Source organism: Belonocnema kinseyi, chromosome 4 (assembly GCF_010883055.1).
Source record: "Belonocnema kinseyi isolate 2016_QV_RU_SX_M_011 chromosome 4, B_treatae_v1, whole genome shotgun sequence".
Taxonomy (NCBI): domain Eukaryota; kingdom Metazoa; phylum Arthropoda; class Insecta; order Hymenoptera; family Cynipidae; genus Belonocnema; species Belonocnema kinseyi.
This window is the reverse complement of record NC_046660.1, coordinates 87461062-87477115: the sequence shown is the minus strand read 5'-3', so window position 1 is coordinate 87477115 and position 16054 is coordinate 87461062. Positions and strand designations below refer to the sequence as shown.

Below are 16054 nucleotides of genomic sequence, written 5' to 3'. Positions count from 1 at the left end.
ACAGAGTAAAGTCAAGATTAGAACTGAACTAGTGGCCCTGAAGCCCTCAAATATATAGGGCTGCTTATCTAATCGAAGGAGGAAGCTGTGACTATATTACATGATTTTGGTTGTAATTTTTTGTATTTATTTGTAGATTTCTGTAAACATAATTTCAATTCATTCTACTTTTTTGTTGAATTCTTACATCAGGGTATATACAAAAAGAGGTAAATTATAAATTGAAAATAATCTTCCATCTTTAGAAACATGCAAATTACTTGCAAAGAAAGAGAGTAAGCTTATTTGTCTGTAGTCAATTTTTTTCATTTTTCTACAAAATAGCAAATTTTTGGTGCGAATATCTCAGCTAGGATCCCTCAGCTATCCATCTGGAAAATTTCGGTACAAATAATTGATTCTTCGACCTGAATTATGCATCTCGACAATTCGGTACAAATAATATATTCAACTATCTGTGCTAATTATCTGGCAAATTATACCCAAATTTTTTAGAATAATAAAGACTATCCAAATTTAAAGTAAGAATAATATGGAAATTCTTCTCTTATATTACACAAATCACTTTAAATTAAATTTTGATCTTTTTATGTAGTATGTGTACATTCGCTTTATATAAGGCGTGTACGAAATTTAAAGAAACACAAACTTAATTTTCGATAGGGTTTTCACCTAAAGCCAAACTCCAAGTCCTTTATCATTCTATGTTTTATATATTTTAAAACAAATTAAGAAATTTAAATGTGTTAGACTAAAATTTTGGCTTTTGCTGAACAAACACATGTAAGTTAATTATAGAAATGAACAAAATTCCTATAATGGGATAATTCATACACATTTTGAGTAAATATATAAATAGTATTCTTTAATTTGTTTACAGGATTCGATTTGCGATAAACATAGATGGCTGCTTCTGAAGCGAAGATAGTGATACAAAGATTTTTGTACTGCTGATTTTACAAAAACGTGTTTGCAACAAATATATATAGTGCTTATTGGCTAACGTTATCTGGCCACAATAAGTCGTTCGCTATATTGTTGTTTTGCACCATATGAATAACCGTATGATTGAATTGAATACTCAGTTAACTTCCCCTGAGCTATGAAAAGCAATAATGTGTGATTATGCCTCTTGAAAACAAGCGAGTTCTTAAATTAAGCTAAAAATATTGGTAAGCCGAAAATAAAGTTATAACTTTATTTAAAAACTGTAATTCATACTTGTTTTTATAACAAACCATAAATCAAACTTTTTAAAAATTGTAATAGGTTTATAATTTCGAGTTAAGAAAAAAAGGTTAGTCAGAAATGAAATAAATTCTTTATTTTGTCGATTAAAATTCACAGAAGTACTTAACATATGGCATTAAAGACACGGTCCAAAGTCTTTAGAAGTGGGAACTTTTCTCCACATATTCCCTGAAAGTCATCTTGGTCTACACTCCATATCACGACACCTCCAAGATTCATGGTAATAGCATATTCAGCCTTCTTCTTAATCGATCTAAAATATATATGAAAATAAAATATTTTTATCATTATTTCGATACAAAATTGAAAATACTTTATTTGAAGACTCACTCAACATTATCATAGGCTATAATTTGGTTCCCGTTGTATATATATGGCACTTTCTGTTCTTCGTCGTACAAATACTGCCATTTTGGATTTATTATTAACTGGCAAACTTTGTAATATGCTGGATCCTCAAGTTTTCCTGGACCCGAAACTGGTGCGCCTCTTTTAATTTCTTTTGGATTAACTAAAGTAAACGTTTTTCCATAAAAAGCAGTCCCTAGTATTAACTTCTCTGGTGGAGCACCTTCGGAAATCCAGTATTTCACAACAGTATCCTGAGAGAAAAAAATATTTAAAAATCACCGCATGAATTTTAGGTACATATATTTCTAAATTCAAAATTAAGGAACAATTTGAATTTTATATCTTAAAATTATAAATGTCAGACTTTTAATAATTAATAATTTTGAAAGAAAATTTTATTTATTATTTATTTTATTATTATTTTATTTATTTAAAAAACAATTTAAAATATAAAGCTTTTAAGAGTTTAAATTTTCTAAACAAGTAATACAGGGGCTGGAAAGGATTTAGAGAAATTTTAAATGATTTTAAGAAACTTTAAGGAATTTTAAGAGACTTAAAGATGGTTCGGTGGTAACACGGAATTTTCAAGGTTTTTAGCGATTTCAAAGAAATAAAAAGTAAACATAGACAAATGTTGACTTTCCTACAGAATTTTTGTTTGAATTATGAAACCCAATTCGATGTGAAGGTACTATGAAACCAAAAAAAAATGTCCTTGACAATCATAATAGAGAATTGACATTCTGACGGCATGCCAATCAATGAATTTTTAACACTTTTAAAAGATTTGTAATATTTTTAAATATTTAATGAATTTTCAGAAATATTTAATATTTAATGGAATTGAAAAGCACAAGCTAAACAATTTAGAACTTGAAAGCATGCTTACGAATACTGTAGGATCATAAAAAATTCGAGAACATAAGCTAGAAATTAAAAAACTTTGAATTTAAACGTACAAAAAAATAATGTATCATTTTAAGAATGAAAATTATTATTATTCTTAATTTCATTATACAAGATATAAGATCAAATGTAAAGTTTTCTTATTAAAATCCTTTAAAAGGTAACTAATCGAAAAAATTAAAAAATTACAAATTCGGCGTATTACAATCTAATTGTACAGTTTAAAACTAAATAACTGAAAATCTTTAAAACAGAAAAATCTTAAATTGAAGTGGTTAGTCGTAAGCAATTTTAATAAAGATCTTAGAAGATAAATGAAAAGTTATTTTAATCACAAGAATGTCGAAATTCTTTAATTACAAAAAGAAGGACTTCAAAAATTTTAAAGTTTAATTTTGTAGAGCCTACTCGTCTGATTTTAAAATTTTTATAATCAGAAAGAGCGATACCTTCGAACAAACAGGAAATCACATAGAATTTTTAATAACGTTTTCGTTTCACTAAAATTAAGAGTAGATTACATTATCAACCAAATGTAACTGTAATGTGTAACTATGTACTTACAATGTTTACTTTACTCTCCTCTGCATTTTCCTTTGATGAAGGATACATTGGAGTATTATGACCAACTGTCTTATTAACATCAAGGGTTCCGTGAAAATCGTAAGTCATCAAATTTATGAAGTTCACATACTTGGATATTCCCTTAATATCGTATGATATTTTAGCAATCTTTTCACCAACGCCAGCTGCTATGGATAAAATGAGACCTGTACGATCGAATTTTTCTCTGAGTGCTTTCAAGAGTAAAACGAAATTCTCTTTATCAGAAGGAATTCCACCACGTTGAGCTGGATATTCCCAATCAAGATCAAGTCCAGAAAATTCATAATTTGTCACGAATTCGACAATATTATTCACAAGTTTTTCTCGCAGAATCCGATCAGTCACTACTCTATTAAGCGCAAATTAAAAAAATATATAATCCATTTTATGGCTTTATAAACAACTTTTATCAACTTCAATTAATCTAGAATTAAACTTACTTAGTATAATTATCAGATACCTCGCCCCATCCCCCCATAGAGACTAATGTTTTCAAATTTGGGTTCTTTTTTCGAAGAGCAGTGAACCTTTTAAATCCATTATTTTCCGTATCTAGCGTTGGATCGAAAAGTCGAATAGAAGCGTCTGCACCAAGTCCAACGAAACTGTACATTATGTGAGTGCAAATATCCACATCGATGTCTTCTATGTAGAACCTTTCTTCTAGTGCACGTTCTTCGGCCCAGCTTCGGTAATAGCAACTAACAATTTCTAGCAAAGATTGATAGAAAACTGATCATGAACTATATATGAATATGCATGTGTGTGTGTTTTTTTTTTAATTCACAAGTTTCAGTCTGCTAACAAAAATAATAATTACACAATTTCCTTTTTCTGATATAAGTAATATCAAGGTGAAAGTAAAAAAATTGACAAAATCATGTATAATCGAATTATTTTGCATACGAAATATTAATTATAATAATAAAAATAGCACTTCACATCAAAATAAAATCTATTATTTATAAGTAAATTTTAGCTGATAGGATTCTTGGCTATCTTTTTCCACAGATGTGGCGTTATATCTTTCAATAGAAAACTTAAGGTATAATTATATTAAATAAACGAATTTTTTCAGAATTAATTAGTGAATTACCAAATTAAGGTACTTTTCTGTTTGCAATTAAAATTTTAGAGTTTTAATCACTCTTTAAATGTCCCCGAATTTTTAAGTTCCCCTTATTTTTGAATTTGAAAGTAATTTTAAATACAGAAGTAATATTTCACTTTTATTATAATATGCTGCAACATGAACATGATTTCTAAACATATAGTCTCTATATAATAATAATAATAATAATAATTCAATAAAATCCGTAAAATTCTATAAGATCTAATAAAATTTCTTAACATCCTGGAAAATGTATTAAAATACCTTGATAGTTTTCATAATCACTTAAAATCATTGAAATCCTGAAACAAACCCAGAATAACATTAAAATAATTGGCAATTTTTCAAATTTATTAAGAATTTCTTACAATATTTTTAAATATATTAAAATATTTCTAAACATTTTAAATGCTTTGAATTAAACAATATTTTAAAACCTATGAAATATTTTAAAATTTGTTAAGCTCTTGAAAATATCTTGCAGTTTTTTAAAAGTACCTAAGAATTTTAAAATTCTTTTTAAATCTCTTCAAATTATTCGAATCTTTTCAAGATTTTTCAGATTTTTTTTTAATAACTTTAAAAATCTCCTAATTTTTAGAAATACATTGAAATAATTCAAAATCTCTTCAAATATTTGAAATCCATTAAAATATTATCAAATTCCAAAAAAGACATACAGTCTGATGATATTTCTTAAAATTCCCTAAAATAATTGAATTCCTATGAAATCATGAATGATTCTTGAAAATTCATTCTCAAAGCCTTATTGAGAACTTTTAAAATCTCTTAGAATTATTGCAACCCCCGGAAACCTTAATGCCTTCAAATTCCTTAAAAATTCTTTAAAATATTTGGAAATATTGATAGTTTTCTGAAATCATTTCATATATTTAAAATTTTCTAGAATCTTCTAAATCGAAAATCTATCGAACTCTTTTAAATCCTAAGCTGTGAGAATCTTTGAAATTTACAGAAATATTATAATATAGTTAGAAATCTAAACCCTAAACCTTTTAAAATCCTCTATAATTTATTTTCTTATTTTTCTAAAGTTGAGTAAATTTTTTGCAATCCATTTGCTTAAATTCCTTAAAACCTCTTCAAATATTTAAAATAATATTGAGTCCCAGACTGCTACTGTAAATATTGCAAATAATTATTTGTACATCAATGGTAATTAATATGAATATAAAATTGATCTTGAGATTGATCTTAAACGCTTTTCCCCATTTAATTCCAAATCAAATTATTTAAAATTCCGTATTTTACCCATTACATGATATATATATATATATATATCACTTACTATCACTCTGTTTAGAAGATCCTGGCGGCCTACAGCCTAAAGCGAAAGCTGAGCAAATACTCCAAAAAAGTATTAAATTATACATCTAAAAAAAATTAAATTCTAATATTAGAAGATCAGTAAAAATTTTGTATTGATTGGTACAAAATTTAACCATCATGATTTTTGTGGGATAATTTTTTGTGAATGAAAATTTAATTGTAGTATTATTAATTTGGTTAAAATAGTAAATATATTTAAAAAATGTACAGTCGATAATATTCACAAGTAAAAGATTGAAACCTCTGAAATTTTAATTTTTTCTATCATATTTAAAGCAATAAAAATAATATATGAACATACATTTTTCAAGCAGTATATTGAAGCTGAATTTTAGAATGACCAGATATCGAAAATATAAATGGTTAAAAAATGATTACTAGATTCTTTAAAAAAAAGTTGAAAAATGTAAACTCGGGCAAGAAAATTTTAACTATATTTTCGACTCAATCAATTAACTAATCCTGCTTAGACGTATCTTCACAGTTTATAAAATTTAATAATCATCAATTTTATGTAGAGACTGATCTAAGTGCAACTGAGACTAATTAGACGTACCTTTAATTTTTCAGATCGGTCGTGAAGAATTTCGAAAAACTATAAATCTTTTATTTAAAGTACAGGCATTTTTATACTATCATTGACACCTGCCAAAACACTTGACTTAAGAAGATATCATTATTGCTGTATTATTCATACCGCAGGTAAATATTGCCGCAGTAAGGTAATGACTGATCAATTTTGTATGCTTGTACTTCCTGCATTCATATTCTGAAAATAGCGTGTGTTTTTTCTGCATATACATATATACTATGTGAATCTTTTCATTTGTAAGAAAGCTACAGGTCAATGAAACTTACATTTGTAGAAATAATTAATTAATTATTACATAAATTCTTAATGGAAGTTATAAAAAATAAAAATCAGGACAAAAAATCCTAAAAAATTAGAGCATTTCATCTATCTAATCAGAATTATTATAGCAATTTTCTATTCAGAATATCGCATGTGGATTGATAACGAATCATTTAAAACAAATATTGAATCTCAAATAGAATTGTGTTTTTTAATTTCGTCATCAATTAAGCTGGTAGTTTTTATTACAAATCCTGTTATGGCCAAAAGATAAACAAATAATTCAAACTCACAGACAGCAAATACATAAGTAAATATTCATGTCACATGCTGCACACATAACTAGAATCCGCTTTCCATATCTTAGATCAACATGACCTAATTGAGAATGTCTTATTATTTCAATTGATGTAGCTTTATGAAAAGTCGTATTTAAAAATCTACAGACTAATTTGCATTCAAACATTCTTCTTTAATTTCACGGAAATTATATTCAAAAATCACTCAAAAATATCAATACGTGTATTGTTCCTTATTAAAAAATGATCACTTATCTTTAATTGAGATCTGATAATAATTTATCCCTCAAATGCCTCAGCACAAAAGAAAATTGTATTAAAAATACCTACGATGCAAAAATACATACAAATTAAAATTTCAGAAAAAAATGTAATAGTTGATATTTAAACAAAAAAATATTTTTATTTAAAATAAAAAGTTGTTAAATTCAACCATTTTTACCCATTAATAGATAAATAGGAATTATGATCATTTCTAGACCTAAGAATAATTTCTTGAATAAGCACTGAAGTTCATCTTTAATGATTATCAAACATAAGTTAGAAAACACACTTTTCAATTCGGACTACGCAACATTTTCGGTACTAATGAACCTATAACATTTTCTATTTTTTTCTATGCCTTTATTTGACTTGATATGTGGCTATGTATGTAAGCTACGAATTTTATGGCTTGGAATTCGACTGCACCGTTCCCTCTTTTGCCAAAACGAATCTTTATAATTTAAAAAAAATGAGAAGAATATAGGTTAACATGAAAATATGTATATTGGCGCATATATCACAAAAATACTGGTGTTAAATCGGTTGCAGCTGAAATTTGATTGGTATCACAATGAGAATTGTCATTCTCAAATTTATTTCTGTGATTTCTGTGATTCCTCTGGCTGTTACGTTGAAGAAGTAAGGGAAAGATAAATGACAGCTCAATGAATGTTTATTTTAAAGTTCTAAATGATGTACGTTAATGAGCCTAAAACGAAAATGTGAAAAAATCGGATAGCTTGCAGACTCCACAATCTGTTACAAAGAAAGGATATCTGATAGCTCTAAAAGACAGTGAATTTTGAACCCCAGTTTTTTATTGAAAAAGAAAATAGGAAAAATCTGAAAAAAATCATGGTGGAACTTTCAACATTTCTAAACAAATTGCCACTAAAAAATGTTGCAAAATATAACAAATTATTTGTTTCTGTACATAAATATACTACTGTACTATTTTCAATTCTAATGAAGATAGTGAGTTATCGTAGCTTTGACGGTATCGTGATTGTATTATGGTCCAACACTGCAGTCTTGGCAGCTGCGCTGGCGCAGGTTCGATGCCCCAAGCAAGAATTGAGGCAAGATGGGTTTTCAAAAAGCTTTGCTTCTATTCTTTTGGTATGCTTCTCCACAGATACACTACAGTTTACCATTAACCCTATAGCACAGTCGCTAATAACCCTGGAAATTCGTTTCATGACACTTCACGCTCACTTCAGGCCTGTTTGGGCATCCCGACCCAAAAAATAAAGATCCTCCAGGACATTTAGGATGACAGATTAAGGCATCACTCCCCACTCTAAAAAAACAAAAATTAGATTCAACTTCCTGGAAAAATTAGACAGATTGCCTCACAGGGTGGCAATGTTGGTCACCACTCCTCACAGTACAAAACGATAAGGAGCAACCTAGGAACATCAAGCAGGTCTTATTACTAAATGGAGAATTCGGACATCTATCCGCACAGTGAAAAACGATCATTAGCTTCTTGGAGAAATTCGGCAGGACTTCCCACAAGCTGTCAACTTTAGAAATTACTTCCTACAGTAAAACACGATGATTAACTCTTAGAAAAATTAGGCAGATCTGCTTACAAAATTGAAAATTCGGGTATCAATCCCTATAGTGAAAAATGATAATTATTCTCTTGGGAAAATTCGGCAGGTCTTCCTACACGGTGGTAACTTTAGGTATTACTCTCCAAGTGAAAAATGGTAATGAACAGTCTGGCAAAACAGAGCAGGTCTGATAGGATGATTCGGACAGGATGGTTCGGGCATATTGAGAAAATAAAAGTTGATAGACTAACGATACAAGTGTAACGTCGTAAAGTAAATGGCAGCGTGCCCAGAGTCTAACCGCAGAAAGAATGGTTGGAATTTGTGACTGAAACCCTAATTAGTAGAGATATAAAAAGCCACAGAAATATGAGAGCTGGAATGAAAAAATGCATGGGTTTGAAGGAAGCTAGAGAAGTATGCCAGGATAGCATATTATAGCGACAAATATTTATTGAAAAAAGTGTCAGTAGAGTGAATGAAGCCCGAAACAAAAGACCTTGGATCCGAATGGGTCCGAGTGGTGAGGCTCACATGACTACTGTGTGAGGCTCTTCACTTGGGGTGATTGGTAAAGAGTTTAATTAGCATCCTGCATAGGAGTTGTGTTGCGGAACGAACGTGTTACCTAAATATATAACACAATAATTCTAGACCAAACTAAAAAACTTACACCTCCTTCGTCACATTAATCCCCTCCTCAACGAGGGTGTTATGCCCATCCCGGCAGGTCTTTCTACATGGTGGGCACTTTGAACATTATATCACATAGCGTAAAACGATGAATACCTCGTTGGAATGATTAGGCAGGTATTTTCATTTGATCGCAAATTCGGGGATCAATTCCCATAGTGAACAACGATAATTACCTTCCTGGCGAAATTGGGCAGGTTTTCTCACAGAGCGGCAATTTTGAACATTACTTCCCACAGTGAAAAATTATAATAAGCAGTCTAACAAAATTAGGCAGATCTCTTCGCAGGTAAGCAATTTTTGGGCCTAAAACCCTACAGTGAAAAAGAATAAGTAGTAGCCTGATAAATTAAGGCATGTCTTCCCACAGAGAGGTGAATTGGGCATCATTCCCTCATGTAAGAAACTATAATTAGCTTCTTGGAAAAATTGAGCAGGTCTTTCGACAAGGTTCTAATTTAAACAACACTCCACACAGTGAAAAACAACATTTGGCAGACTGTAAACTTTGGACACGTCCTCCCACATTCTACAAATTTTGGGCATCATTTTTCACAATGAAAAACGACAATTAGCAGTCTGGTAACATCAGCTAGGTCTTTTCACAAGGTTAGAATCTTAAGCATCACTCCTCGTATTAAAAAACAATAAGTAGCAGTCTAGAAAAATGGACAGGTGTTCTTACAGGGTGGCTATTTTGTGTACCACCCCCTTAATGAAAAACGATAATTAGCTTTCTGCAGAAATTGCACAAGTCTTTCCGCAGGTTTGTGATTTTGGGTACAATTTGCCACAGTAAAAAACGATACGGGACAGACTGGTAAAATCTAGCAGGTTTTCCACAGCGTGGCAATTTTAGGCACCACTCTTCACACTGAAAGACAAATAATAGGAGCTTATCCACATCAGACAGGTTTTCCCACAGGGTGACAAATTTATGCTTCTTTTTTCACAATGAAAAAAGAGAACACAGCACCACAAAAAAAGTGAGCTGTCCCAAAAGCGAAACCATTGTACCCTTATGTTTTTGGGGTCGCTCAAACCAAACATAAACTCAGAATTGCCTCATCAGATCAGGGTTTCTTATAACCTTAAAATAAGGGCTCAAATTTGCTGAATTTAACGTAAGGCACTAAAAAAACTTTTTTCCCCCAGTAACGAGACCAATGTACCCTTATGTTTTCGGAGTCGCTGAAACTGAATATGACCTCAGAATTGCGTCATCAGGTTAGAATTTTTTTCTTACCTTAAAATAAGAGCTCAAATTTGCTGAATTTAAGGTATTCAGAATTATGTCAATCCCTAAAACAAATTACGACGTTGAATTATCACAAAATGCAAGAGAGTGCCGAAACCTAGTAACTGTTTACTGTTTAACTCAAATATGAGCAAAAAATTTTGCACCCTTATTTATCCCTGTAAAAACTACCCCTTCAAAAGTTTGCATCTTTCAAAAATGTGTATCTCTGTTATATGATGCATTGAAAAATGTTCTATTTTATGAATATGTTATAAGCTACAGTCTTTATCTCTAAAAATGTTCAAACTTTTTGCCCCTAAAAACCACCCCTTCCGAAGGATGAGAATTGAAGAGATTTAACCTTCACTTTTATGACTTTAAGAAAACAAATTTCTGGACGCACAATTGTTTCACATTTTTTTTGTAAAATAAAAAAAAATATTTAGCTCTCGTGCATCTCTAGAACTACCCCCAAGTAAGATTAAGGGTTGAATATTTGAAAAATTAATTCCTTCGTGATTTGGCGCTCAATTTCTTTTTCTTTTAATGGCCAGGTATGTCTAGTCCGTTATTGAACTACACACATTTTTACTTCTTCACGCTCTCAAGAACTACCCCCGGATAATGTTGGGTATCTTATATTCAAAGTATTCACAATTTTATGGTTCAATTCATTTATTGTTTTTTTTTCTTGTACAGACAGATTCTAACTAGTCTGCTATCCAACTACAAACATGTTAAACCCCTCTGCACTCTCATAACCAGCCTCTAGAAAATCATCCCTTTCCACAATTTCTGGAGAGGATGCTGTCTCGAATGCTTGTCATGGCTCAGATTTTCTTATGATAGTGTGCTCTGTTATTTCAATAGTCCTCCGCAATGGCACCTTTTTTCTTTTTTTCCCTATTTTTTTTTGTTAAATCCTCTTTTAAAGACCAGCATCAGTCAGCCATCATACTGACATCCCAGCTTCCCTGGTAACCATCTTCTATTACTTTGAGGTCTTGGTGAAATCTTTCACCTTCCCCTTCGCTGTAGGCACCAACATTGGCAGGGAAGTAATCAATATGGGAATCAAAAAAGTGCAACTTCAAACTCATGTGGCATCCCATTTTTTGGAAGTTGTCAACCATTTTCCGAACTACTTCTTTGCAGTCGGCGCTCCTATGATTACCTAAAAAAATATCAATTGCCTTCTTGAAGCTCAATCAAGCTTCTTTTTGTTCATCTGTCATAGTTGTTATGAAATTTGGATCTTTCATGACTTTTCGGATTTGCGGTCCATCGAAAATACCTGCTACCAATTTGACATTTGAAATTTGTGGAAACATCTTACCAAGGTATTGAATGCATTCCCTTTCTTTAACCAAAGCCTTTACGAATTGCTTCAATACACCTAGTTTTATATGCAGAGGTGGAAGTAAGATTTTGTTTTCTCTACTAAAAGCTCACGAATAACTTTGTGGGATCCAGATTCTAATTCTGATCTACTTTCTCACACTTTTCTTAATAGATAATTTCCATTCATGCTCTTTATATTTGATCATTCGAAGAAGATCTTTCAGGTTATTATACTCTTCTTTAGTGCATCTTGAATATGATACCGGAACAGATTCATGCACGTTCTTGTTATGGAGCAAAACTCCATTAAAACTACGTGAAGATGAGTTAATAAATAGTCTCCACTGTTCTTTCACATAGCAGCCTTTCTTTGAAGCATTCATTAAACCGGGAATATCACAGCAAAATACCAAAGAAGATGCCTCATCTGTTTTGAAAAATGGTCGAAATTCTTTATCTCGATCTCGATAAAATGTAACCTTCGTACCTTCGGCTAATAAGTTCTTTTTTTTCAAGATTGATGCTAAAACTTCTGCCGCTTCTTTCGACAGTCCTAAACTTCCAACTAAATCATTTAATTGCTTCCGATATCGCTTTCAGCAGTCCTAGCACTTTCGCCAGCCTCATCACTCATTTCATCGATTTTCATGTTCTGAGATGCATATTCAGCACTCGTATCCATCTCTCCTAAGCTTTCGTTCGTGATTTCTCCTGTCATGATTGGCATTTATACTGCTGATACTTTTGCATAACATAGTTCCGACTTATTTTTCCAATTGACACCAGTCGTGTCTATCATGCAAATATAGCATTCCTCTCGATTGAGCGGTTCTTTCCACACTATAGGCTTCAATAATTTGAGTGTTTGTTTTCCGCTATTTCAACGATCTAACATTTTATGAAAGAAATTACATGCAGCGTGGATTAGCCAGTTTAGATCTTGATTGATTACATCAAGATTAAGACACTTTTTACAAATTGTCTTCATATTTTCGTTAATGCGACGCCGATATGCTAGAACTTGAAATTTTCCACAGATATAATAGAAAGAATCTGATTTTTCTTGACAAGCGTGTGATAGTTTAGTGTGAGTAATTTCTTTTCCTTGAAATTTCCATAATATGTTCTTAAACCCGCGCGTTAGGGATTCTTTTCCGATCGCAGATGAGTCCACCGTTCTGGGGGTGATAACCCCGATAACTACCAAGCTGAGTACCAGGGCTTTCCGACTTTGATGAGGACCTTGTCAACTTATCGTCGGACATACTACGGCTTCATTCTCACACCCTCACGTCCCCCTGCAGGGCAGCGCGCCTTCGCTGGCTTCGACACTCCATGAAGCTCAAAGCGAATTATCCACACATCCCTTTTTAGGGCAGCCATTGCCCACAACTTCAGAGAAGTTCACATTTTGCCGGCATCACATTTCTAGCCCGCGTAGGTAGTAAGGAGAGGGGGGAGGTATATCAAAGATTCGAAATATGAAAAATATTAGAATTTCAGGTTTTGTCCGAAAATTTCGAGTGGGTAAATACCCACACGGATATTTTTCGAGTGGGTAGTAGTACCCACACGACCCAAGTCAACCGCTAGCCCTGATTTAAGGCGAACAGCATGACTTTCAGGATATCTGAAGATTAAACTGGGCTAAGGTCCCCAACATGATCTAATAAACTGATGAGTTACAACAATGTGAACATTAAATTATATCATATGTCTGTTCCGCAGACAAAAAAGCACAAATATATGTGATTGTTTGTTAGAGGACCCGTGTGCAGGAATTTTTTCATTTCCTTAAATTTCACAAACATCAAATTTCAAAATATTGAATTCTTTGTTAGGGTAGGTAAAAAGTGGACGGCTGATAACATATTCATAAAATACAACATTTTTCAATGCATCATATAACAGAGATATACATTTTCGAAAGACACAACCCTTTGAAGGGATTTTTTTTATGGGGATAAATAAGGGTGCGACATTTTATGGTCATATTTGAATTAAATAGTGAACAGTTATTTGGTTTTTGCACTCTCTGGCATTTTGTGATGATTTAACGTAGTAATTTGTTGTAGGGATCGGTATAATTCTGAATACCTTAAATACAGAAAATTTGAGTCCTTATTTTAAGGTTAGAAAGAAACCCTGATCTGATAAAACAATTCTGAGGTTATATTCGGTTTCAGCGACCCCGAAAACATAAGGGTATATTGGTCTCGTTTCTGGAAGAGAAAAACTATATTTTTTTAGTGGATCACCTTAAATTCAGCAAATTTAAACCCTTATTTTTAGGGTAGGAAAACACCTTGACTTGATGTAGAAATTCTGAGGTCATATTCGGTTTCAGCGACCCTAAATACATGAGGGTACATTGATCTCATTTCTGGGACAGAACACTTCTTTTTGTGGTGCTGTGTAATAAGGATCCTGGCATAATTAAAAAGCAATTTTAGGAATCACTACCACAGTGAAAACCATTAAGTAGTAACCTGCCGGAATGAGACAGTTCTTCAAACAGAGTGGCGGATTCGGGCATCAATCTCTACGGTGAAGAATCATAAGTATCAATCTGGCTACGTGGGTGAGCTCTTCACAAAGGGTGGACAAATGGGCAGCATTCCTCGCAGTAAAAAACGATCATTAGCTGCCTGAAAAAATCAGGAACGTCTTCCTACAGTGTGATAAATTCGGACATGACCCCCCATAGTTAAAAACGATAAACAGCAGCCTATGCTGCACTAAATTTCCACTTTGTGGGAAGCCCTGCTTGATTTTGCCAGTCTGTTACTTATCGTTTTTCACTATGGGGAGTAATGCAAAAAATTGGTATATAGTGAGAAGAACTGCCCAATGTTGCCAAGCTGCTACTGATCGGTGTTAACTGTAGGAATTGATACTTGAATCTTCCATCTTGCGGAAGGACCTGCCCAATTTTGCCAGAAAGTTAAAAATTGTTTTTTTTTTTCACTGGACAATAATGCTCGAATTTTCCGCGTATGGGAAGACCTGCCCAATTTGTGCAGGCTGCTGATTATCGTTTTTCAGTATGTAAAGTAATACCCTAGCAAGGATTGTTTGACACAAACTAAACCCAGTCTTTATTGGCTGAATACATGCCGGAAATTACGAGTTTCTGTGGGATATAATATCCTGGGAGGGGGGGGGGGGGCTGCCATTGGGTGCCTTATCATGGGGAGGTCTAGCTGGTGTAAACTTGTCAGAAACTCAAACATTTTTGTTAGACGAAGACGTATTTCAGCAAGAATAACGAACTAAAAACAAGTTTTTCTTGGAAATAGAATTAGGCATTGCCATACGTGAACAAAAAGAGATTTTTTTCACTATTTGGTGAGCAGAAATAAACTGCAACTGCACGATATAATGATTTTTAAGAGATCATCTTCATGCTCATTAAAGGCAAAAAATGGTATGTTACTTTATTTTTAACTGAATCAGTACTGCTTGTAATACAATAAAAACGCCCTTCACATTAAAAATAACTGTTTCAGGGGCCATTGGGTATATAAAATTGAACAAATTTTATTATAAGCTGCTCTTCGTCAGAGCAATCTAGTTCTGCGTGTTGTACCTAGTTCAATAAATGTAAAAAATGTTATTTTACTTTATTGATAATTGTAACTTGTAATTTACCTAATAATATTAGTAGAGCACTGTAATGCCCGTTAGTATTAATATTACATGTAATAGTCATAAATTTACGAAATAATAATAATTCTATAAGTAAATAAGGGGTCGTACACAAATTACGTGAGGTATTTCTAAAACAACCCCTTCCAAACCATTAATGATATCTTGAAATTCATTCCAACCCCGCCTCCCGCAATTTTACTAAAGTTTCATAAACTTAGGGGAAAAATATACACATAAAATAATATATATAATTAAAAATATGTTTGGAATACAAACTTTTCTTAAAATGCACTAAAAGTTAGGAAAATAATTCAAAAATAGCTTGTTGAATAATAACAATATAACAATAATGTAAATAAAGACAAAAACGTGAAGCATACATATTGATCCTTGTATTTACAAGATAAAAAGATTTTAATATTTACGCAACACGCTTGTATTTTTCGTCACATTATTATTCTTTTATTATTACAGCATTAAGCCATTGCCCTTTCGGGGTAGGCGTGACTCACTCGGCAGGGGAAAGGAGTAGTGTGTGGAAGGGATAGAGATTTTTCAGATTGATCCAGAATTCTC

At 32.1% G+C, this 16054-nt stretch overlaps 1 protein-coding gene across 1 annotated transcript; it reads right to left on the bottom strand.

Annotated features, from left to right (window-relative positions):
* Positions 1 to 1353: 1353 nt before the first annotated feature.
* Positions 1354 to 12545, bottom strand: LOC117170993 (chitinase-like protein 3). Its single transcript, XM_033358038.1, has 6 exons — positions 12410 to 12545; positions 11445 to 11660; positions 3558 to 3828; positions 3076 to 3466; positions 1582 to 1853; positions 1354 to 1504 (listed from the first exon to the last, which is right to left on the bottom strand). The coding sequence occupies exons 1-6, from the start codon at positions 12543 to 12545 to the stop codon at positions 1354 to 1356; spliced, it is 1437 nt and encodes a 478-aa protein (XP_033213929.1).
* Between the last annotated feature and the right edge of the window lie 3509 nt (positions 12546 to 16054).